The 22,458-nt window shown below is 62.9% G+C and overlaps 3 protein-coding genes across 3 annotated transcripts; 1 reads left to right on the plus strand and 2 right to left on the minus strand.

Moving 5' to 3' along the window:
- Positions 1 to 1,159: 1,159 nt before the first annotated feature.
- P3H4 (prolyl 3-hydroxylase family member 4 (inactive)) lies at positions 1,160 to 5,514 on the minus strand. Its single transcript, XM_049800632.1, has 8 exons — positions 5,005 to 5,514; positions 3,436 to 3,585; positions 3,002 to 3,173; positions 2,795 to 2,923; positions 2,537 to 2,682; positions 2,370 to 2,453; positions 2,034 to 2,175; positions 1,160 to 1,949 (listed from the first exon to the last, which is right to left on the minus strand). Exons 1-8 carry the CDS (start codon positions 5,512 to 5,514, stop codon positions 1,936 to 1,938), a joined length of 1,347 nt encoding a protein of 448 aa, XP_049656589.1. The 3' UTR covers positions 1,160 to 1,935.
- Positions 5,515 to 7,215: 1,701 nt separating this feature from the next.
- FKBP10 (FKBP prolyl isomerase 10) lies at positions 7,216 to 14,102 on the plus strand. The gene is made up of 10 exons (XM_049800631.1): positions 7,216 to 7,452; positions 9,117 to 9,262; positions 9,593 to 9,782; positions 10,091 to 10,236; positions 10,346 to 10,535; positions 10,820 to 10,965; positions 11,299 to 11,488; positions 11,891 to 12,033; positions 12,211 to 12,374; positions 12,730 to 14,102. The coding sequence occupies exons 1-10, from the start codon at positions 7,259 to 7,261 to the stop codon at positions 12,913 to 12,915; spliced, it is 1,695 nt and encodes a 564-aa protein (XP_049656588.1). The 5' UTR covers positions 7,216 to 7,258; the 3' UTR covers positions 12,916 to 14,102.
- Positions 14,103 to 14,474: 372 nt separating this feature from the next.
- NT5C3B (5'-nucleotidase, cytosolic IIIB) lies at positions 14,475 to 21,284 on the minus strand. The gene is made up of 9 exons (XM_049800685.1): positions 21,213 to 21,284; positions 20,788 to 20,886; positions 20,113 to 20,182; positions 19,571 to 19,617; positions 18,993 to 19,078; positions 18,722 to 18,811; positions 17,474 to 17,636; positions 16,232 to 16,432; positions 14,475 to 15,896 (listed from the first exon to the last, which is right to left on the minus strand). The coding sequence occupies exons 1-9, from the start codon at positions 21,213 to 21,215 to the stop codon at positions 15,786 to 15,788; spliced, it is 870 nt and encodes a 289-aa protein (XP_049656642.1). The 5' UTR covers positions 21,216 to 21,284; the 3' UTR covers positions 14,475 to 15,785.
- Between the last annotated feature and the right edge of the window lie 1,174 nt (positions 21,285 to 22,458).

The following is a 22,458-nucleotide window of genomic DNA, read 5'->3' on the forward strand; positions in this document are numbered from 1 at the left end:
TCGCCCGGCTTGTTGGGAAGATAAACAAGCCTTTGCTTCCCGGGCCGCGACGCCAGTGCACCGGGCTGAGCGCTTCCCGCTGATCCAGGTGCGAGTGCCGCCGGCCGCACCCCGCCGGGCTGGTGCTCCCCTCCCGAGGGTGGCCATGACCCATCGGTGACAAACCCCATTCCTTCTTGGGGGACAGGACAGCCCTGCCCCAGAGAGAGATGCAAAGGGCTGCTCCCACCGCCAGCACTGCCTCCCCTTAGCTCTGCCCCGAGCCCCGAGCCCTGCCCACGGGTCTGGGGGCTCAGCCCCATCCCCTGTCCCGGTGCCCGGCTCCACGCAGAGAGGGCAGAGCTGGGAAAGCCCTGGTAAATGGGAGCTCCAAGGCAGGGCAGGGTGGGGTGCTGGCAGCCTCCCCGCCGCCCCCTTCCTTCCCTTCCCTTCCCTTCCCTCCCCCGGGGCGAACGCCGTGATTCAGCCTCTCTCGGTTTCAGTCCTCGCAGCCAACTTCCATGGGGAGCAGGAACGCACCCGGCACGGCAGGGAGGAGCGAGGCAGCCGCACGCTGCCCGACGCCCCGTGCTCAGAGCAGGCGCAGGCCTGTCTGCAGCGACGGCAGCCTCCGAAACGGGCTCCAAAATGCCCCGATGCTGGCGGGAGGGGGTCATCCCACCTTGCCGCCCTGGAGCCGCATCGGGGAACGCAGGCTGCACCCTCCGGACAAGCAGCAGGACGATGCACCCCCCAAGGACCAGAGTCTGGGTGATGCACCCCCCTCAAAACAACCAGCAGGTGATGCACATCACACCCCAAACACCCGTATTGGGGTGAGGCATGCTGCCCCCCAAGCCCCCCCATACCACCTGGCAGCTTTTCCTGCACAACAGGGGGTCCCACATCCCCGTAAGGATCCCAGCGTGGTTGTGGCCCCCTCAGGGACCCCCCCAGCCCCACAAGAGCCTGGCTGCTCTCATGGCCCTCAAGGTTCCCCAGCCCCACAACCCCACCCCCACCCCCCTGTGGGGTCTCCCCCCCCTTTATGGGGCATCCAGCCCCCCAAGCTGTCCCTCCCCCTCCCACAGCAGGGCCTCTCCCAGCCCGAGCACCCGGCTCCCGCAGCGGCAGCACACCTTAGCCCCAGGGAGCCCGGAGGCAGAGGCAGCCATGAAAAGACCGGTCCAGATTTTATTAAAAGTTCAGCACCAGTAAATATAAAAAAAAAAAGCGACTGTGCAAGTCGGGAAGTATTAAATTAACGGAGCTTAAGGCTACAGAGGGCTGGTGTGGCAGAAATTCAAGGCACACGCAGGGCACGGGCAACGCAGCCCTGCCAGGCTGCAGCCACGCGGCAGCATGGGGACGCCGGCACACCGGGAGCCCCGTTGTAGCACCAGGCCGTGGGCTCTGAAGGGGGCTGGCTGGTGGGCTGGGAGGCTGGAGGCACCAGGGTAGGAGACCTGGGGAGCCCTGAGGAGGGGCAGGATCAGCACGCACGCCCGGCTCCAGCAGCACCGTGTGTTGCTCCCAGAGCAGGGGCAGCCCTTCAAACCCCTCGAGACAAGACGGGGGTCGGTCCTGGCACACCATCCGCAGGTCCTGGGGAGGAGCTGAGGGACGCAGTACCCCCCAGTGCTGCGGGGCACCGCCACTGGCCAGGGCTCCTGGGGACATCGGGGACAGGGGTGGCCCCGGGGGAGCTCCCGGGCAGGCAGAGAGGTTTGGCAGTGCTGATGCTCCACCGATGGGAATTGGGCTGCACTCAGAGCAGCAGATGTCCAGACGGCAAATGCAGCCCTGCCGCAGGGCACCGGGCAGGATCAGCCCTTCCCCGCGAGCCCAAGTTTCTGCGCGACGGCTGGCAGGAGCCCAAAGCCCGGCGTCCCCGGGATGGCGTCGCAGGGCCACCGCCGTCCAGCTCTGTCGGGGCCGGGCGCCCCTTCGCCTGGCTCATCGCAGGGTCTCTGCAAACAAGGAGGGCTCGGTGGAACCGGGGTGTGGGCAGCAGCCACCCCCCACCCCGCGGCACGGCCCCTGGCATCAGGAACCTTGGTCGGCTTTGTCCCCCTTGGTCTTGGGTTCCTGCCACCACTCCGCGAAGAAGCCCTCCTCGTAGTCGCCTTCGCCCTCAAATTCACCGTCAGAGGGCAGGTTCCGTGCCTCTGTCTCCTCGCTGCCGTCCACCTCCATCTGCAGCACGGGACGGGCAGGAGGAGGCAGCGGGGCTCAGCGGCCCCGTCCGCAGCCTCTTCTCCAGGGCTGGTTTGGGGGTCAGACTCCCCGCCCAAGGAAGGGCCCTGCCCTGGGGTACCCACAGCACTCATCCGCACCACCCAGCACCCCCAGAAGCACCCGGCTGCATCCGCGCCAGGGATGTCATTTACCTCGTCGTCAGCCTGCAGGTACTGCCTGGCGAAGTCCAGCATCTTCTTCTGGGCAGCCGTCCGGTTGTGGTAGCGCACGGCTTCCTGGGCACGGGGAGGGAGCGGGGGCTGCGTCAGCCCCTCTGCTGCCGGCAGAGCCAGGGGACGGGGGCCTGGGGGGTCCTCACCGGCCGGGGCTCGAAGTCCTCCTCCTGCAGGCGCCAGCGCTCACGGTGGAAGCGGTAGTAGACCAGGTTCTGCTGCATCACGGCATCGTCCGGATCGAAGAGCATGTAGCTGGAGACGCTGCGCACCGCGTCCCGCACGTCGTTCACTGTGGGGAGCAACGCCGGGTGATGCTGGGGGGGGGGTGACTCCCTGCCCAGGGGCCCACAGCACCCTGGGGTGCCCCAGGGCCACAGTCCCCTGCTCCGGCCGGCACTCACGCTTGTAGTAGGCGAACTGCAGGTAGTGGTACATGGTGGCCACAAACTTCTCCACGAAGTAGCCGCCCACATTGGGGGTGAGCTCAGTCTCGCAGTCCACCTTGCACTGCAGCACGCTCACAAAGTGGTCTGGGGAGAGGCGTCAGGTGCTGTGCCCCTGGCCCCCCCCCCCCAAGCCTGCTGGTCCCCAGTCCCCTGCCCATTCACCTGCGATGGCGGGGTAGAAGTCCTTGAATTCCTGCAGCTCGTAGGCGCCCTCGCAGCCAGCCAGGCAGTCCTCGTACGCCTTGTAGTACTCAGTCAGCGCCTGCTCCATGTCGGCCGCGCTGCTCCGGAAATCCCCGTTGTTGTACAGCTTCACCGACCGCACGAATATCGGCTGCCAGGGACCAAGCAGGCACCGCTCACCTCCTCACCAGGCACCACAGCCCGGCTCTGCCCTCCGGCAGCACTGACCTCCCCCACTCTCTCCTCAGCACAGGCCCCCCAGAGATGCTCTTTTGGGAGCAGGAGGTGAGCGACCAGGGCTCAGCGAGGGAGAGCCGCTTCCCTCGGGGTTCGGCAGGACCAGGCTTTGGCAGCCAGGTGCGCACCGAGCCCCGGGGAGCCCCTCTCCTGCCTCAACCCCATCCCCTCCTCACCTCGTAGGGCTGAGCCTCCAGGTCAACCAGGTATTCATCCACGTCCAGCATCGTCCTGTAATAGTTCAGGTACTTCAAGGTCATCTCGTGCTTGGGGTTCTTCTGCAGGAAGGTGTGGGCAGCAGACACCGCTTTCTCAATCTTATTTGACTGGGGAGGGAGGAAGAGTTGGTGCCGCAGCGTGCCGTGGGGGCAGCCAGGGATGACACTGCGGCTGCGGGGGGCTCAGCACCCAGCCAGACCCCAGGGCTGCAGGGCAGAAGGCTGGTCCTCGAGAGGTAACAGCCCAGCACCCACAGTGCCAGCCCCGAGCCCAGTCATCTGCCGGCAGCGATGGACAGACACGATCCGGGACCTTGGACAATGCAGATAAATCCAGCCACACCGACCTCCCCCTCTGTGCCCGTCGTGGGCGTGGGGACAGCTCGGCCCCTCCTGGACCCCCACATCCAGCCAGGAGTGATCCACGTGGTGTGGGTTTGAGCCACGCATCCGCTCATCTTGGGCACTGCCACCAGCCCGGGTGAGCCGCCCCCGCTCCCCCGCTGCTTTATGAGCTCTCAGGTTGCAACTTCAGGGGAGCGAGATTGGGGGGGTTGAACGAACTGTCCATGAAATGGGTTTTGGCCAGAGCGAGCAAGAGGAAAAGGCATTAAGGATCTAGGCCAGGCTGTCCCTCACCACTGCCAGGTGAGCGGGGCAGAAGCGCTAAGCACTAAAGCAGCATCCGCACCGGCAGCTGGCCAGCAGCACAGCTTGGGACCCCAACCAGCACCGATGCCTGGGGAGGGGAGTGTCCCCTGCCAGAGCAGCTTTAGCCAAGTGAGGGTCACCCCAGGGCGATCCCTTATGAAATCTCCTCCACGTCTGCACCGTGAGCCTGAGAAAGCGCTTCTCCCTGATTGAGCATCCAGGCACGTGTCCCGCTGCAATCACGGTGGTACCGGACCCGCCAACTCCAGCCTCTCGGCTGGGCCAGCCCCTGCATCCCCCTCCACAGGCAACTCTCTGACTGGCCTGGGGGAGCTTGGGTGACCAGGGCAAGACAAGGTGGGGTGCGGGGACACAAGCACAGCGGCCCCCAGTCCCGGGTGCACCCCTCACGTCCTGCCTGATGCATCCCAGATGATGCTGACGTGCCACAGTGCAGGGGCAGGATGGAGGAGCCAGGGGCGGGGGGAATGCTAGATGGGGAGTGCGGGAAGGGGGGCTGCAGGCTGGGAAAGCACATGACAGCAGGGTGCAGGGGAGAGGGGAGCAGGGTTCAGGGGGTGCGGATGAGGGGGGGCAGGCTGGTGGCGTGGGATGGGGATGTGGGATGGGGGTGCCGCAGAGGAGGAGTAGGATGAGGGGCACAGGGCAGGGGTGCAGGATGAGACGGGGATGGGGGTGTGCCGGGGGGGGGGGTGGGGTGCGCAGGGCGGAGGGGCTCAGGATGGCGGGTGAAAGAGGAGGCGCAGCCCGGAGCGGTGCAGGACGGAGGCACGGGACGCCCCCCGCTCCCCCCACCATCCCCCCCCGCCACGAGCCACGTTGCGCGGCATTTGCGCGCCCGCGGGGCCGCCTCACCTTGAAGAGCGCGTAGTGCAGGTACTGGTAGGGCAGGCGGCGCTGGAAGTCGCGCAGCGTCTGCGCGGGGGGGTAGCGCAGCTGGAAGACGGGCAGGTCGCGCTTGCAGGCGCGCAAGCAGCCGGCCCGGCGCAGCAGCCTCCCGAAGAGCTGCATCTCCCTCTCCCACTCCCACTCCGCGGGCTCCCCCTCCGCGGGGTCCCCCCTCGCGGGGTCCCCCTCCGCGGGCGCGGCGCAGCGGCGGTGGCAGTGGGCTTCGCTGTCGCGCAGCAGGCGGTGGAGGCGCAGGCTGGCCTCCAACGCCCGGGCGCTCTCCGCCCACTGCGCCCCCGCGTACTGCGCCAGCGCCCGCGCGTAGGCGCGCTGCAGCGGCTCCAGCGCGGCCGCGGGGAACCCGCGCACGCTGTACTCCTCGTACTGCGCCCCGCACAGCCCCGCCGCCGCCACCACCACCACCACCACCACCAGCAGCAGCGGCGGCGGCCGCGCCGGCGCCGCGCCGCCGCCCATCCCCGCCGCCGCCTCCTCCTCCTCCTCCGCCGCCGCCGCCGCCGCGCACTGCCCGCGCAGCCCCGCGCACCGCTCCGCGCAGGGGGGCGGGCGGCGGGGAAGGGGCGGTGCGCGGCGGGCGCGCAGGGTCTTAGTGCGGCTCTGCGCGGCTGGCGCAGCGCCCGCGGGGTGCGCTCGGGGAGGGGATTGGGGGGGGGGGGGGGGGGGGTTGCGATGCGCGGCGCTGCGCGCTCCTGCGCGCTCCGCGGTGCGCTCCCGTGTGGGTGGGTGGGTGCGCAGGGCTGCACCCTCCCCGCCGCAGGCTCGGTGCCCCAACTCGCGGGGAGTCACCCCGCGCTGCTCGGGGCGCGCCCCACGCTGCGGGCTCTGGAGGATGCGCTCGGGGGCTGCACGGCCCCGGGGATGTGCTCGGCGCTGCAGGCTGCGGAGCGGGGAGTGTGGGGATGGGGGGGGGGGGGTGCACCCTGTGTTGCAGGCCCGGGGAGCGCACCCTGTGTCACACTGCGCTGCCCTGGGGCCGCTGGCCGGACCCCCCATCCCGGCTGTGCCCGGAGCCGCTCTTGCTGCCGGCTGGTGCCAAGCTGGAGGCCGCACACCCTGCGCCGTGCCAGATCCCAGGCCTCAGGGCTGCACCGCGCCAGGCCTCGGCACGGCCACGTTGGCCCCAGCCCAAGCCCAGCGCTTTGTTGCTGGCTGGACAGTGGTGCTGAGGGATGTCACAGCGCAGGGCAGGAGCCAGGGCACTGCTGAGGTTTCTTCTTGCAGAGCGGAGGCCATTAGCAGTGCCCGGCACCTCCCTGCAGATGAGCAGCTCTATAGCTCGCAGGCTGGGATGCCGTCACCCCAAAGTAAGTGCTCACTTGCCCCAGAGTCAGGCCCTGACCCCACAGTGCCATGGGAGAGCCCTGAGTCCCCCTGAGCTACTCCGAGAGGTGCTGAGGTTGCTCGGCCCTGGCACGGTGTGTTGGGGAGCTGCAGAGCACCCCGGGTCCGAGCAGATAGCGCTTTGCTTGGGCTTTTGCTCTCGCCAGTAGCACTGTGCCTCGGAGAAGCCAGGTTTCGGTTTGGGGTTATGGCCTGTCGTATCTCCCACCTGGGACTTGCCAAGGGCTCTCACCGCGCTGCCTGTTTCTTGCCGACGGGTTTGGGGGAGCAGGGGTGCGTGGGCAACACGTATGTGTACGTTTAGTGCCGTTCCCATTTGTGTAAGACCGTCAGAGGGGTAGTTTCACATTTTTCATCATTGCCTTGGGACTGGGTAGCAGCATCCTGGGCCGCGGGAGCGATAACTGGGCCGCGGCAGGAGCGCAGCCAGCGCTAGGACCCGGGGCGAGCGGGGCCGGGATGGGACCTCCAGCTGCACAAACTTGCTTCCAAATAGCTCCCTTCGGCTTTTTCCTTCGCAGAAGGAACTGCCTAGAAAAAAAAAAAAAAAAAAAAAAAGAGAGATTGGGGGAAAAAAAAAAAAAAAAAAAAAGCAACCCTCCCGACGTGGAGCTTTGATGCCGCGGCTTCTCCCGCCGGGCCCCGCTGCCGCCGCCGGGAGGCAGCTTGCCCCGGCGATGCCGCGGGGCGACCGGCGGTGGGAGCGGGGCGGGCGCGCCAGGCCCGGGGTCCACGTGTACAGAAATTCCAGCTCGGCCGGGGCTGGGCCCGCATCCCACGGGAAGGGGCGGCCGGGCCGGCCCCGCCGCTCCGCCTTCCCCCCGCCGAGCCTTTCCGCCGGCCGCAGGCTCCCAGCGCCATGTCCCCGGGCTGCCTCGTCCTCCTCCTGAGCATCCTGGGGGCCCTGGGGCTGGGCGACCCCGGCCCCCTGGAAGACGTGGTGATAGACAGATACTATATCCCCAAAATCTGCCTGCGGGAAGTCCAGATGGGGGATTTCATTCGCTACCACTACAATGGGACCTTTAAAGATGGCAAAAAGTTTGACTCCAGGTATAGCCCTCGGCTCTTTACCGAATGCATGCGGCCCCGGCCAGCCGTGTGCTGCGGGGGGGTCCCTGCATGCCTTCCTCCCCAGCCCCCGGGCGTGTCCCCCCGTCGCACCCCCAAGGGCCGGGGGGCAGCGAGGCGAGGAGCCGGCCCCGGGCCCCGCGGCTCGGACCCCCAGGAGGGCTTTCGGCGGGCGCCGGGGGCGAGGACGGGGGGGCCCCGGGAGCCCCGTCCACGTGTCAGCCCCGGGGGCCGCGGCGTGGCCCCCAGCGAGCCGCCGAGCGCAGCCCCCCCCGCCCGGGGCTGCAGCCCCTGCCCGGGCAGCCGCGCTGCCGCCCTGGGGGGTTGCGGCAGCCCCCCGCCCCGGGGAGCCTGCAGAGCCCTCCGCTCCGGGGCACGGGGAAGCCCGTCTCGGGCACGGACAGGATTTGGCCCGAAGTGAGACGTTTTGCACTCAAGAACATGTATGTGCATGTGCTGCACAGGCAGGGAAAACACTTCAAGCACTTTGAAACGTGGCAGCGGCGAAACCCGTCCATTACCTAGGAGGCTTCGCGCTGGCCGGGCATAGTTTTGCTCGGCCCCTGCATCCATCCTGCTCCGCTCACACTGGCTATAAATGAGTGTTTCTGTTGGTGCAGTCCCTGATTTGCACCGCCGTGAGCAGGGGGAGAATCGGGGACACAGCGAAGGGACAGAAACAAACCGGGCTGTGCTGGGGCTCAGCCCCACGTAGGAACAAAAACTTTCCAGACGGGCGTTTTTCAGAGCCCTGGAAAGCAAGGGGATTCTGCTCCACTTAAATGGGTCTGATCTTTCTTGCGAGCATGAATGGGGGAGAAAATAACTGAGCCGTCTGCTGCCCCTGCTGCTGCACACCCCAAATGCAGTGGGAGCCTGGGGACGTTCGCTGCTAAAATAATTCCTTGTCCTGAGGACTGCAGTGTGCTGCCAGGAGAAAGCATCAGCTGCACGTTAGAGGGGACAAAGGATTTCAATTTATCTGAAATGGCCCCACTTGCCTCTTGGAGTATTTTAAGATTTAAAAATAAAAACAAATTTGCAGTTTAAAAATGAGGCCTGGGACGTCTTCTTTCCTCCTCACTGCATAAAGCTCCAAATGTGCCATATGCAAAATGATTTGGAAGCAGCAGAAAGCCCGGGAGCTGCCGGCCTCCAGCCCAGCTCGCTCCGTGAAATCTGGGGCTGGTGTTGATGGGTTTGGTCCCAACTGAAAGCTTCACCTGCCCCCTTTGCACCCAGAGGGCCCGATCCACATTCCCCTGCCTCCAGGGCGCTGGGCATGCAGGGTCAGGCCAGAGCCCTGACTGGTGCTGTGGGAGGCAGCTCCACCCCAGGCAGTGCAGGATTGATCCTGTCAGGATCGATGTTTTTGAGCTGTGGGCTCTGCCTGCAGCACAGAGACCCGCTGGCTGTGGTGGGTTACCTGCACCCCCAGGGAAGGGGCAGCCCCATCCCTCGGCTCTGCCACCGTGGCAGGCAGGCACCCGGGAGCCCCGCACCGTCCCTTGGAGTTCGCAGGGTTCATGGTTTGTCTCTGGATCCTCTCTGAGCCCTCGGCGCTGGCATTGAGCACCCCCAGCACCAGCAGCTTTGGGGGCTTCGCCCTTTGCCGCACAGCTGATGGGTCTGTCCCTTCACCCCAGCTATGACCGAGGGGCCACGGTGGCCGGCGTGGTGGGCGTCGGGCGACTGATCACCGGCATGGACCGGGGGCTGCAGGGCATGTGCGTGAATGAGCGGCGTCACCTCATCGTGCCCCCCCACCTGGGCTACGGCAGCATTGGCGTGGGTAAGGGGCCGTGGCACGGTGGGCGGACGGAGGGAGCAAACCCCCCGGGGCTGGCATTAGCGGGGACAGGGGTCCAGTGCCCGACAAGCAGGTGCTGGCGAAGGGTGGCTCCGTTGCCAGGGCAAGTGGTGCCTAAGCAGGGCTTCCCCAGGAGCGAGGGGTCCTGCCACCCCTGGAGGCTCTGCTGCTTTCCCAGGGGCTGGCGCGTGTGGCCAGCAGCCCTAAGCAGCCGCGGGTGGGGGGCAGGATTTAGGGGACAGAGCCCTTGGCTTGCCTGGTCCCCGTGCCCGTCCCAGCTAAGGCACCCTGTCCTCGCTGCCGCCCCTTTAGCGGGGCTGATCCCCCCAGACGCCACCTTGTACTTCGACGTCGTGATGCTGGATATCTGGAACAAGAACGACAAGCTGCAGATCACCACCCTGTCCAAACCGGAGCGCTGCAACCGCACGGTGGAGAACTCAGACTTCGTGCGGTACCACTACAATGGCACGCTGCTGGACGGCACTCCCTTCGACTCCAGGTACGGGCACCAGCACTGGGATGCACCCTCACCTTGGGGCTGGGGGCACTGGAGCTTGGATGCACCCTCACCTTGGGGCTGGGGGCACCGGGGCCGGCAGGGACCAGGGGACACTGGCCTGGGGCAGGACGTGGGGGCCCATGCTGCACCCCAGTCAGAGCAGCCTCCCCTGTGCTCTCCCTCCCCACGCCCCGGCAGGGCCGGTGCAGCTCCGTGACCCCAAACCAGCCTCCCACACGGCACCTCTCAGGCCGGGGGAGCTGGCATGGGCCCCCTGGAGCCATCCCCTGCTCATTCCTCCCCACCAGCTACAGCAAGGACAGTACCTATGACACCTACGTGGGCACCGGCTGGCTGATCAAGGGCATGGACCAGGGGTTGCTGGGCATGTGCGCCGGTGAGAAGAGGAGCATCATCATCCCCCCGTTCCTTGCATACGGGGAGAAGGGCTATGGTGAGTCAGGCATCACCCCATCATGCCCAGCCCCTTCCTTCCCGGCTTTACACATTGCTCCCCACGGTGCATCAGCCCTTGTCCAGGCTGACCCGTGTCCCCTCCCCAGGGACTGTGATCCCACCGCAGGCGTCGCTGGTATTCAGCGTGCTGCTGGTAGACTTCCACAACCCTAAGGACGGCATCTTCCTGGAACACCTGGAGGTGCCAGAGTCCTGCAAGCGCAGGGCTGTGATCGGGGACTTTGTCCGCTACCACTACAACGGCACACTCATGGACGGGACACTCTTCGACTCCAGGTGCGGGGGGGGGGAAGCGGCCAAGTGGGGAGAATCCCCAGTGTCCTCTCCTGCCCCATGCTCAGCAGCCGGGAGGGGAGGTGGAGGGGAGGGCGATAATGGACATGAAATAGGCTAAAAAGCACAATACCTGTTTGCTGCATCCCTAGGAGCAAGGTTTGGCTCCAGGGGCAGCACAGCAGAGGCTGGGAGAAGGGGTGCGGGTTGGGGTGCAGGGGTGGTGGGGGGGAATCGATGGGCCAGGCTCTCCTGCACGACTATGCCGGGGGCTTCTCTTGCTGCAGCTACTCCCGCAATCACACCTACAACACCTACATTGGGAAGGGCTACATCATCCCCGGCATGGACCAGGGCCTGCAAGGGGTCTGCATGGGAGAGAGGCGCCGGGTCATCATCCCCCCACACCTGGCCTACGGGGAGAATGGAACAGGTAAAGGGCAGCCCCACGGGGGTCCGGCACGCCCGCACAGTGCAGCCCTGGGCTGCGGCATCCCCTCCTCCAGCCCTGTGCACCGGCACGCTGCAGGTCTGACATAGGGAAAGCGCTGGCCGAGTGGGGCCAGCTCCTCACCCTGGGGGCCACCACCATCCCCAGGGCTCTGGGTGTTGCGGGGGGGCACTGTGGGCAGGGGAACGGCTGACGCCAACACATGCAGAGGCAGGGCTCCGAGGGACGGACATATCGTGGGGCATGGGAAGAAGCAGGGAAAGGCTTTACCGGCCCCACAGCGCTCCAGCAGCTCTCCTCATCCTCCTCTTCCAGGGAACAAAATTCCTGGCTCAGCCGTGCTCATCTTTGACGTCCACATCATCGACTTCCACAACCCCGCAGACCCAGTGGAGATCGAGACCGTGTACCGTCCTGAGGGCTGCAACGTCACCACCCGTGACAGAGACTTCATCCGCTACCACTACAACTGCTCCTTGCTGGATGGCACCAAGCTCTTCTCCTCGTGCGTGCTTTCTCGCTTGCGGGCTGCCCTGAGCACACCTTTCCTTCACAGGGCCAAATCCCGGCAGGCGCCGAGCTGGGGAGCAGACGGGCACCGCAGCGAGTGCTGGGACCGTCAGCTCTTTGCAGCGGGCAGCACCAGAGCATCGGCCGCGTGGCGGCAGGGGTTGTGCAGCAGGGTGGAGGGTGCAGGATCTGGGGGCACGGCGGGATGGACCGTGCAGGGCTTTGGGGTGGGGTGGCGCGGAGGGTGTGGAACTTCAGGGTACGGCAGGACGGAGGGTGTGGGGTTTTGGGGCACGGCGGGATGGAAGGCACGGGATTTCAGGGCATGGTGGGGCTGCCTGCTGGGTCCGAGGGGCTTTCTCAGCCATCAGTGTGGTCATCTCTGTGCCTCCCGCAGCCACGACTACGAGAAGCCCCAGGAGGTGACTCTGGGGGCCAACAAGGTGATCGAGGGCCTGAACACCGGTCTCCTCAACATGTGCGCGGGGGAGAAGCGGGTGCTCATCATCCCCCCTCACCTGGGCCACGGCGAGAGCGGAGGTAGGGGAGCGACGCGCGGCTGCCCGTGCAATGCAGACGGGGGGGTGCTGCCTTGCTGAACCGCTGCTGGGCTCCTTCACCCTCCCCCTGCCTGGGGGCTGGGAGGCTTTTGCCCATCAGAGCCCAGTGCTGCGCTGGGCTCCCCAGCCGTGCAACAGCCTTCGCTTGTTTTTCCAGCCCGGGGGGTGCCAGGCAGCGCCGTGCTGCGCTTCGAGGTGGAGCTGATCTCCATGGAGGAGGGGGTTCCCGAGGGATACCTCTTCATCTGGCACGGGGACCCGCCGGCGAACCTCTACGAGCAAATGGACCTGAACAAGGACGGGGAGATCCCCGCTGACGAGGTGAGCGAGGGCCCCGAGCACCGCCAGGCTGCGGGTTTATGGGGTGCAGGATGAAACGGGGGTGCAGGGAACCCCACCCCGGGGAGCAGCACCCGAAGGGCACTGCTGTCCCCCTGGGCGTTCGGGAGCCTGAAGAGCTGTGCAGGAAAACCACCCCAGCCCAGAGCATCGCTGCTGGGTGCGGGCAGGGCTGTGACCGGTCAGGGACACCGAGGGCAGCCCGTGCCCGTGTCCCTGCCCCATCCTTGCTGCCTGGCTGCTGCCCTCAGCCTGGGCTGTGGTGCTCCCAGCCGTGCCCCGTGCTGGCTGCGTGGAGCAAAGCGGCATCTCTCTCTCTCCCCTCTCCCCGCTGCAGTTCTCTACCTTCATCAAGACCCAGGTGGCAGAAGGGAAAGGCCGCCTCATGCCCAGCTCCGACCCGGAGAAAGTCATCGCTGACATGTTCAGGAACCAGGACCGCAACCAGGACGGGAAGATCACCTCCGAGGAGCTGAAACTGAAGTCGGATGAGGACCAGGAGAAGATCCACGAGGAGCTCTGAGGAGCGGACCCCGCTCTCCTCTGGAGACAGGACTCGTCCTGGCCATGCCATGGCCGGTCTCCCCCACCGGCTGCCCCGGGAATCTGCCCCTGCCCCTCCCCAGCCCTGCAGGGGGGCATATTTTGATTTTTTCTCCCCCTATTAGTTAACTGAGGGTTTTTTGACGTGTTCCTCCTGGGCAGGAAAACTTGCCAGCCCCCAGCTAATAAACCCAGGCAAGAAGGTGGGAAACACCCACGTTCTTGGGAGTCTCGATAGCCCACGGGGACGGCAGTGCCCGTGTTGCCACGTGCTGCCCGTCCACCCCCGGCTCTGCAGACAAAACCTCTGCCGTGGAGCGGGACCAAGGATGCCAGGACCAGACCCCGGAGCCCTGCCCTGCCCTGCTGCCAAGCCCTGCTTCGACCCCCTGCTCTCAGCTCCCCACGGAAGGGCCGGGGCAGCAGCGTCCCCTCCCTGAGCCCCTACGTCCTCAGCCAGCGACTGCACGTCCCGCTCCAGCCTCTTCGCCTGCCCGTGCTGCCTCCTGGGGCAGGCAGGAGGGGGGGCTTCCCCCCCACTTCCACCGCAGCATTTTGTAGTTTAGGGTTGGGGGTTGGTTTTTTTTTTTATATATACACATACAAAATTCTTTAGAGAGGAGAAATAAAGAGAAAGCTTTCACACCAGTCCCTGCTGCTCGCCCAGCCTCTTGCTCCCAGCTGCCATCTTCCCCAGGAGGAGAGGCTGGAGGGGACTGAGGTCCCCAAGGAGAAACCCCAATACCCCACAGGCATCCACCGTTCCAGAAAACCTCCCCCCCCCCCCCGCCCGAGCCAGCAGAGATGGGACCTGGCAAATCCCTGTCAGCTGAAAGAAGGAAAATGGAAAACATCTCCCACTCAAGCCCTCAGGGAGCAGCATCCTCCCCATCTGCATCCTCCCTGCCCCGCAGCCCTCAGCGATTGAGAAAAATCAGCCCAATTTCATTTTGATGCCTAAAGGCAGCTAATTAACTTGGCACTCTCAGGTTTGCCAGTTGTGACCAGCACGGCTCCATCACCTCCCACCAGCTCTAAAAGCTTTCACACAGTGTGTCTTGCAGACAGAGATAAAAGAAATGCGAGAACAGAACAGTGCAAAGGGTCAGAGCAAACCCCTCAAACGATGACTTCTGCCTTGCACCAAATAAATAATTTCTACTGGTTTCCAAGGAGTTTGCCTCTGCGTCAGCTTACTTTGCCGTGAAACAAACAAACCTGCGTGTCCGGGCAGCGGTGCACGGCCTCACCTTACCCGTCCCTGGGAGTGCGGTGCCCCAGGGGGATTTCAGGCACCAGCATCTGCTGGGTTGAACAGGAGAGAGAGAAACCAAAACTCAGCTCCTGGGATCCTCCAGCAAAGAGGCGTTGTGCTTCAGCTCCAGCTCAGCGTGCCTGGTGATGGCCAGAGGGCTCCAGCAGGGATGGGATGACCTGGAGCTGGGCTGCGGACATGCAGCTGCCAGCACCAGCCTTGGGGAGGAGAGCGGCTCCAGCCACAGCTCCTCGGCGCTGGGTACAAACCACCCGTAGCCCGGCTTTAGCCAACATTTTTATTTCAACAGGAACAGAGCCTGAACTTTCAGCAGTCACATTTACTTGTCCCGCAACATGGAGGGCATCAAGGGCTGAACCCGGAGCGGCCCAGAGCTCACGAGCCAGAGCCGCCCCATCCAAAGGCGGCGGGGCAGGGGCTGCCAACCTGTACTGGGCCACACCGCAACAAAAACAGCCCCAGAGAGCTGTATCAGAGCTCACCCTGCACCAGCACAGGCTCCTGCCGCCATCAGAGTGGGCAGCAGGACGCGACGTGAAAGCAGTTTCCCACGTAAGGGTCTGAATTTGCCCCTCGCTGAATCAGAACTGTCATAGCTTTACTTTTTATGTTACCAGACATTACACAGAAATAAAAGGGTTTTTTTCTATTGCTGATCTGAGAGCCCAAGATCAGCCTAGAAGTTTAGGACAGAAACATGGTTAACTAAAATATTCCTTAAAAAGCAAAATACTGCTGTTGGCCTCCCCTTCCCCATCCACACCCACGAGCTGCAGACACGCCATTCCAAGCACCCAGCCTTCTGCTGCCACTGCCACCCAAACCCTCCCAGCCCAACCCGTGGCAGACAAACATACGTCTTGCTTTGTGCAGCAGCATCAGATGAGCTCCATGGGCCTGCAGAGATGACTGGAAAAGCCTTTTTTTTTTTTTTTTTTTTAACAGCAGGAGCTGTAACGGAGCAAGATGGGCAGCAGGGCTGGGGCAGGGGGGCCAGGGAGCTGCGGGGTTTCCATGGGGGATGCGGAGCTGGGCAATGCTAACGCCTGGCAGGGCCATGTCAGCCCACCAGCGGGCGGCACCAGCAGAGCTCAGCCCGGGCACTTTGAAGCCCACAGAAAACAGGACAAGAGAGAGACTTGTTTTCTTAGACAGGAACACAATAAAACTAACCAGCTTCCATCTAAAATGGGTCTGTCCTCAAGCCATAGCAAACAATCTCCATTTCCGCACTCGGCTGCTGAAGCAAGTGCAGAACATCTCTGCCTGAAACATTAAATGGTTTGTTGTGGCCTCAGATGGTGGCGGGGACGAATTCTGAGTGGGAAGCAGCAGAGCTGGGCACAGGTGGGGTAAAGGGAGTGGAGAAGCTTCCTCTATCTCACCCGTCCTGCTCCAGGGCTGACTGAAGTGGGTTACTGAGGTCGGGATGTGTACAACACACAAGAACCAGGGCAGGGACCCTGCCCAGCGTCAGAACGGAGTCCAGCAGGTACCAGATCTACTCCAGCTTTGTCACACTCACTGCCCAGGTGTGTGCTGCGGAGCCAGAGCTGGGACACTGCCTTCCCAGCTCATGTCTCAGTAAAGATGTACCGGAGAATCCCGTTGACCACATCCAGCGTCTCATCGCTCTCCAGCACAATGTCGTAGGCATCCAGGTACTTCCCCCTCCGCTCTTCCACCTGCAGCATGGCCACCGGGACAGGTTGGGGAGGAAAGGGCCGCAGAGAGAAGAGAGGACTGTAAACACCAGCAGCTGAGAATGAAAATGCTGCACCCACAGCCCTTGCATTTCTTGACGCTACTGAAAAGAGGGGTCAATAACCACCCTGACAATGCCCCAGGTGCACCAGGAGTTCAGCAGACACCCCCCAGCTCCCTCTGCACACCCCACGGGAACTTGTATGAATCTCTTGCAGCCCCCGAATCACTCAGGCCTGCCCCTCTCTGCTGCCCCTCAGGCTTTGCACCTGGGGAAGGCTGGCAGGGAAGCAAGACGACTGCCCCTCACACCCACCTTGTCATTGAGAAAGCCAATCTTGAGGATGTTCTCCACACTGGGAACGCCGTCTGCCATCGTCAGATCACCCATGGAGTCCCCCAGCAAGATGATGCTCGTCCTAGTGCTCAGCTGCTGGAAATACTCTGTACCCTGCAGGACGCTGTTGTTCTTGTTGTAGGTGTGGATGAGAGGTCCCTTGAAACGCTTGAGGATTCCCTGTGCAAACAGGACGGACAAACTGATCCCACAGCAATCCCTCCACTGTGCCGCAGCCTCAGTACACTCTTCTGGAATGGGCAAATGGGGTGGGGGATGCTCACAGGGCACCAGCTCTCGTATCAGAGAGACCCCCAAGGAGTCTGGGAACCCAGCAGCCACGACGCACCCAGAGACAGTCCCCAGGAGTCCCCTTTTGCAGGGCAAGCCCTTCCCAGATGGTGAGAACAAACCCGAAGGATGGAGATCCTGGAGACCTTGGTCAGGGCTCTGTGCTGCCCTGGAGCTGGTCAGGGGCCACAGAAAGCTGCAGTCAGGGGAGCCCCAGGGCAGAGCAGAGCCCGTGCAGAAGGCAGGACTGTCACAGTGTCCCATGTTTCCCCCTGAGGACTGCCTGTCCCAACGCACCACCCGTGGGAACAGAGGGCTTCATTGTAAGAGACGTGCAAGTTTCTAATGTGCGCTGGGACTTTCCAGGCTTTAGTACATCAACAAAAGCCTTCCAAGCTGCTTTAAAGGACATCTGGCCTTCAGATCAGGAGAGACCTCTGTGGTCAGTTAACTCCATCCTCACCCTGCACCAGAACAGAGCACACAGCACTGGACGGTGCCCTTTCTGCCACCAAAAAGCAAGTTTGAAAGGCGAGGAGTCCCTGAGACCACGAGCAGATGCTCAGCTGTTCCTGCACTCTGTCTGCCCACCTCATCCGTCCTCTGCTCTCGCTGCTGACCCAGCTCCCGGTGAGGGCAGGGGAACCTCTAACACCCCCCAGTGCTGATGTGCCGAGGGCTGCTACGGTGGCAGCAGGTCACAATCCCTGAAGGCAGAGCAAATGGGGCAGGAGGCCACGGCCAGCCTCTGGAGCCTTCCCATGACCCAGCAAAGGGTCAGCTCCATCTACAGGGATCAAATACTTAGAAATGTTAATAAGCAGCTTTTAACCTAGAGGTGTCTCTGTTAAATGTACTGCAGCCCTCAGTTCCAGTTGAGCAACTCTCCTCTCTGCAAGCTCACCGCACGTGCGTGATGTGGAAACTCACATTATCGTCAAAGTCCATGTAGTTGGACACCACGTTGACGTTTGAGTAGAAGACGTTGGCCTGACGGATAATCTCTTCAAGGATGTCACCGACGCCAGCAGAGAAGATGAACAGGGGGACGTTGTACTTATGCAGCTGATCAAATAATTCATTGAATCCATCCCTAGAGCAGAAGTGTCCATTACACAGTATTGTATTACCACCTCCCAGCTCGCAGCGAGTGCCCGGTGTACTGCGGGCTGGGAGCGCTCTCAGCCCAGCTGCGAGGCTCGTATTTCTGCCCAGGACTTCCCAAACAGAAATGCACACGTGAGCTCTGCAAAAAGCGTGAGCTTTTTGTGACAGCAGCGTTCCTGCGGCACTCACTGTGCGTGCAAAGGGTGTGAAGCAGGACCCCAGACCCCTCCTGGGAGCAGTGACCTAGCAGGAGCTGCACAGGAACATGCAGCACATGAGCGATTTGCTCAGCATCTCCTGAACGTATCCAGCTTCTCACCAGGGGCACAGGGCACAGCGTGCCTGGACACACGCCCATGAGAGCGGGTGCTGCCAGCCCCCTCAGAAACTGTCCGTTAGAGATATGCAACAGGTCGGACTTGTTGTGAGGACGATCAGACAAACACGTAACAGTCTCAGTCTGGCAGGGCACGATTTTTGTGCAGAAGGGGAACTTGGGCTCGTGAAAACCCAGACATACGATACCATTTCCTCTCTGAGGCTGGCAGTTCATTCAAACCAAGGCTTCCTGAGCCAGTTTTAGGACCATCGCTGCCAAAGCCAGCTTTAACAGCAAGTTTTAGCACAACATTTTTGTGCTGTGGGTAAAATTTGACGCTGGGTCAAGGGCCTGGATAAGGCCCAGAAGCTACAGTGTGCAGAGAGAAAATCTCTCCTAAAAGAGGGGAGCTGCGTGCTGCCCTCCTGCCCTGCCCTGCAAACGGAGAGCTCTGCCCATCACCCGTCCCCTCGGCTGCTCCTTGCCAAGACTCAAGGGAGGTGGAAGCGGTTTCTGAGCAGGAGGCAGTCAGCCATGGACAGAGCAGCCTGCAGCCTGGGAGCGAGCTCAGGCTGCGGCTTGTGGCGCTGACTTTCGGCTTTCTCATTTTAGAGCTCGGCCCCAGGAAGGAAGGGAGATTTCCATCTGCCACGCTGTGGAGACTGCGTGCAGAGCAGGGTGAAAGGAAGGAGATCTGCTTGCACAGTGGCAGGAGAGAAAGGGCCACAGGCAGCTGAACCCCGAGCCCGTACCTCAGCATCACGTCCGATTCTCTGACGATCTGGGCTATGTCACCCTTCTGGATCTTCTGCTGCGACAGCAGCTCATGGGCCCTGGTCCACCTAGGGAAAGGCAGCAGAGTGAGCTTCCTGAGCAGCAACCTTAAAGCAGTCAGAAGAATAACAACTAAAATTTCCCAGTATTGCCGCCAAGCCTAGAGACAGTTCAAGCCTCGTGTCTTGTAGTCCTCAGGGGCAAGAAGTTGCTGGGACAAGGTCAAGCTCATCATGTACAAGCACTCACCACTCCACCATGAGGGGACGTTTCTCTTCCAGGGTCCGGTTGGGATCGATTTCAATGGGATAGTAATAGTGCAGCAGATCTTTCAGCTGGAGCGTTGCAGAGATGGAAAAAGAACAGAGTGAACATCACGTTTAAAGAGACTGTAAACAAAAAAAAAGTATTTCTAAATTCCTCCAAATCATCACACTTCCTAATGAAAAACAAAACCATTTCACTAAGCAACTTCACTGTGAGCAAATCTGGAAATCTCAGGAGGAAGCGTTAACCCTCCGGCAGCCTGGCTGACTCTCACCTTGCTTCAAATACTGCAGGTACAGATGCACACAGATACACCCTTCCTCCTCTTATCAGACTGAAAATGCCCACCACTGAGCACGCGGGTTAAATTTCCCTTTTTAGCTTCTCCTTCCACCACCATTGGCTGAAATGCAGCCTGGACACTTGACCCACTCTCCGTCCTGGCAGCAGGACGCAGCCTGGAGAGCTCTCACACATGAGCCAGTACAACCTCCGGATGATGGGTGACAGGGACGAAAACCACAGACCCAAGAAGCAGTGCCTAACAAACCAGCACCTACCTTCTTCTTGCTGTCCTCGCTGATAACACGACTGTTATCAAGGATATCTGTAAAGACAATAAAATGCCAAAGTTGTAGCCCAGAAACATAAAAAGGCTTGCTAAAAGGGAGCTATCCTGCATCTCCAGTGCCAGCTCTTCCCAAAAATGAGCCACACGTGGCACATCAACCCAAGCACAGGCTCACCACAAAGTCTCAACGCAGCGGGTGCCACTGCAAACCCACAGCATGCACTGATCATAGGGTATTGCTCAGCTGGGAGAGAGCAGCGTCAGTGTTAGCAAGCTGCAGGCTGCAAGTATTCGAAGGAGGAGCAGCAAAGACAAGGAGACAGCTTCTGCAGCGGGCTGTGGGCTGCCCGGGGGCCAGCAGCTGCTGCTGCAAGCAGCCAAGGCCTGGAGCCGCACCAAGAAAGAACAAGACGGAGCGGTCAGGCTTGTCAAAGGAGGGAGGCAGAGGACGACAGGAGCCACAGAGACCGAGAACACAAACATGGAAAACAAACAGAACTAGCAACAGTAAAACCAAGAGCTTCAACTCACTGTGCGAAGTGGGGCAGCGTCTGCCGTTGCACCCAAACCTGCTCAGCGTCATGTCGAAGTCAGAAATGACCTGGAAGGGAGAGAAGACCAAATCTGTGCGTGACCCAGCACACTCTGCCTTTGCCGTAGCTCGCCAAGGGTGCTGCTGCCTGCAAGATGCAAATCCAGCGCTGGCACGTCTCACGTGAGGGTGCAGACTCGCAGCGGGGCACAGCAGCAACGACCGCTGATGCTCCTGCCAGCCGTGAAGCAGATGTCCTCATCTGGGACAGCCAGCACCCCTCCCACTCCAGCACTCTTATCAGCACCAAATGGCTTAATCCTGCTGACTTATTGCCGTGGGTGGAGGAGGGGTGTTTGGGGCTTGGCTCGTATTTATAGTTTGCATATCAGGGAAGGAAAAGACCCATCCAGGGAGAGCCACCAGCATGGGCTTCGACAGGAAAAGCAGCCCAGTCCCCCGCTCTTGTCTGGGGCTTCTCTCGCTCCATCTGCAGAACGCGTGGCAGGTCCTTGCACATGGGCTGGGAGCAGCCGGGCCAGTGCCGGGGGGGGGGGCTGAGGAAGGGGCGGGGGGGCAGCTGAAGACCAGGACGGAACGCGAGGGCGATGCATCCATCGCCCGCTCCCAGCCGGGCCAGCCCCACCACCGCCGAAGCCAAACAGGGCCAGTACCTGCAGCTTGTTCATCCCCTGCTCCTTGATGGCCCGGATTATCGCCATTACGCGCTCCGGCCGCTGTATGCGGACCGTGGCTTTCTCCAGCTCGGGCACCTGCGGGCAGAGCCCCCCACGCCGTTCAGTGACGCCCCCGGGATCCCACGCAGCTCCCCGGGGACCGATGCCCTCCAGCCCCCGCCGTGCCCTCCATCCTGGCCGCGTTCCCCGTCGTCCCCCCCGCGCCGCCTCCAGGGCCACGCTCCCCAGCCCTGTTCCCCAAACCCTGCTCCCTGGGGACCCGTCTCACCCCAGCCCGCTGCTCCCCGACCCGGGCTCCCGCGACCCCGCTCCCCAGCCCGGCCCACGCTCCTTGGAACCCCCGGCCCCGGCTCCCGGCCCCCCCTCCACGCCGGCCCCGGCTCCGCGGCTCCCGCGCTCACCATCGCGTCCCGTTCCGCGCCGGGCAGGGCCGAGCCGGGCCGGGGCCGCGCAGCCGCGGGGAGGAGCCGGCGCGGGGGCGGTGACGGAGCCGGGCGGCCGGGGGGTGCCCGGGGGGTGCTCGGGGCGGGAGCCGGGCGGCCGGAGGGTGTCCGGGGGGTGTCCGGGACCGGAGCCGGGCGGCCGGGGGGGTGTCCGGGGGGTGTCCGGGACCGGAGCCGGGCGGCCGGGGGGTGTCCGGGGGGTGTCCGGGACCGGAGCCGGGCGGCCGGGGGGTGTCCGGGGGGTGCTCGGGGCCGGAGCCGAGCGGCCGGAGGGTGTCCGGGGGCTGCCCGGGGGTGCCGGGGGGCTGCCCGGGGCCGCCCGCTGCGCTCCGGCTGGGGCTGCGCCTCCGCCCCGCACCCGAAGCGAATCCGGCGGGGCCGGCCGGTACCGGCGCTTGCGGTTGCGTTTCCTCTGCAACACTCTCCGAGCCAGGAAGGCGAAAGAGAAAGGAGAGAGAAAGATGAAAAAAAAAAACCCAAAAAGTACATGGCAGGGGCTGTCTGTCTTTTTGCTGTCACGCCCCCCACCCCAGTGTTACCACAAGACTCATTTAACTTAAAAAAACTCCCCACCGACAGTAACATGAAAAAGTCCAAACTGTTTTCCAGTAGTGAGACCCTCGCAGAGGTGCTCCTTGGCACCCATGTTACCTACAGACACGAGAAAGCACAGAGGAAAAGCAGTTGGGCATGAGTTAAGCCACTGAGGAGTCAGGACGGGCCTCTCTGTCCCCCCCGCTCTCCTCTCCTTGGCCCCAGACGGCACCTTCCAACCCTCCAAATCAGCAGCAGATACAGCAGTGACAGAGCATTTGTGGCTTCGCCGCTGACATGAGCTAGCCTGGGTCTCAGCTTCCTCCCGGTGTGAGCTGGGTACAAGGGTACTTCAGAAGCAGTCGCTGCCTACATTTGGGGAGCTGTATATCCAGGCTAAACAATATTAAAAAGCTGCAGAGGAATCACAAGGCTGTTTTTGCTCAGAGCAGCCATCAACAAGGTGTAGGCACAGGGTCCAGCGTAACCTGGCCCAGGGTCCAGCGTAACCTGGCCTGTGGTTAAGTGCAGGCTGGGGGCAGCCATGGAGTGAGGGGGCCGGGAGGAGCAGGACGCCGCTGCCTGTGGAGGGGTTCGCAGCCCCGCCAGCCCAGGCGCTGCTCCCACAGCTGGTGCCAGGTCCCCCCCACGTCTGTGATCTCATTATGGG

Source organism: Accipiter gentilis, chromosome 5 (genome assembly GCF_929443795.1).
Source record: "Accipiter gentilis chromosome 5, bAccGen1.1, whole genome shotgun sequence".
NCBI lineage: Eukaryota > Metazoa > Chordata > Aves > Accipitriformes > Accipitridae > Astur > Astur gentilis.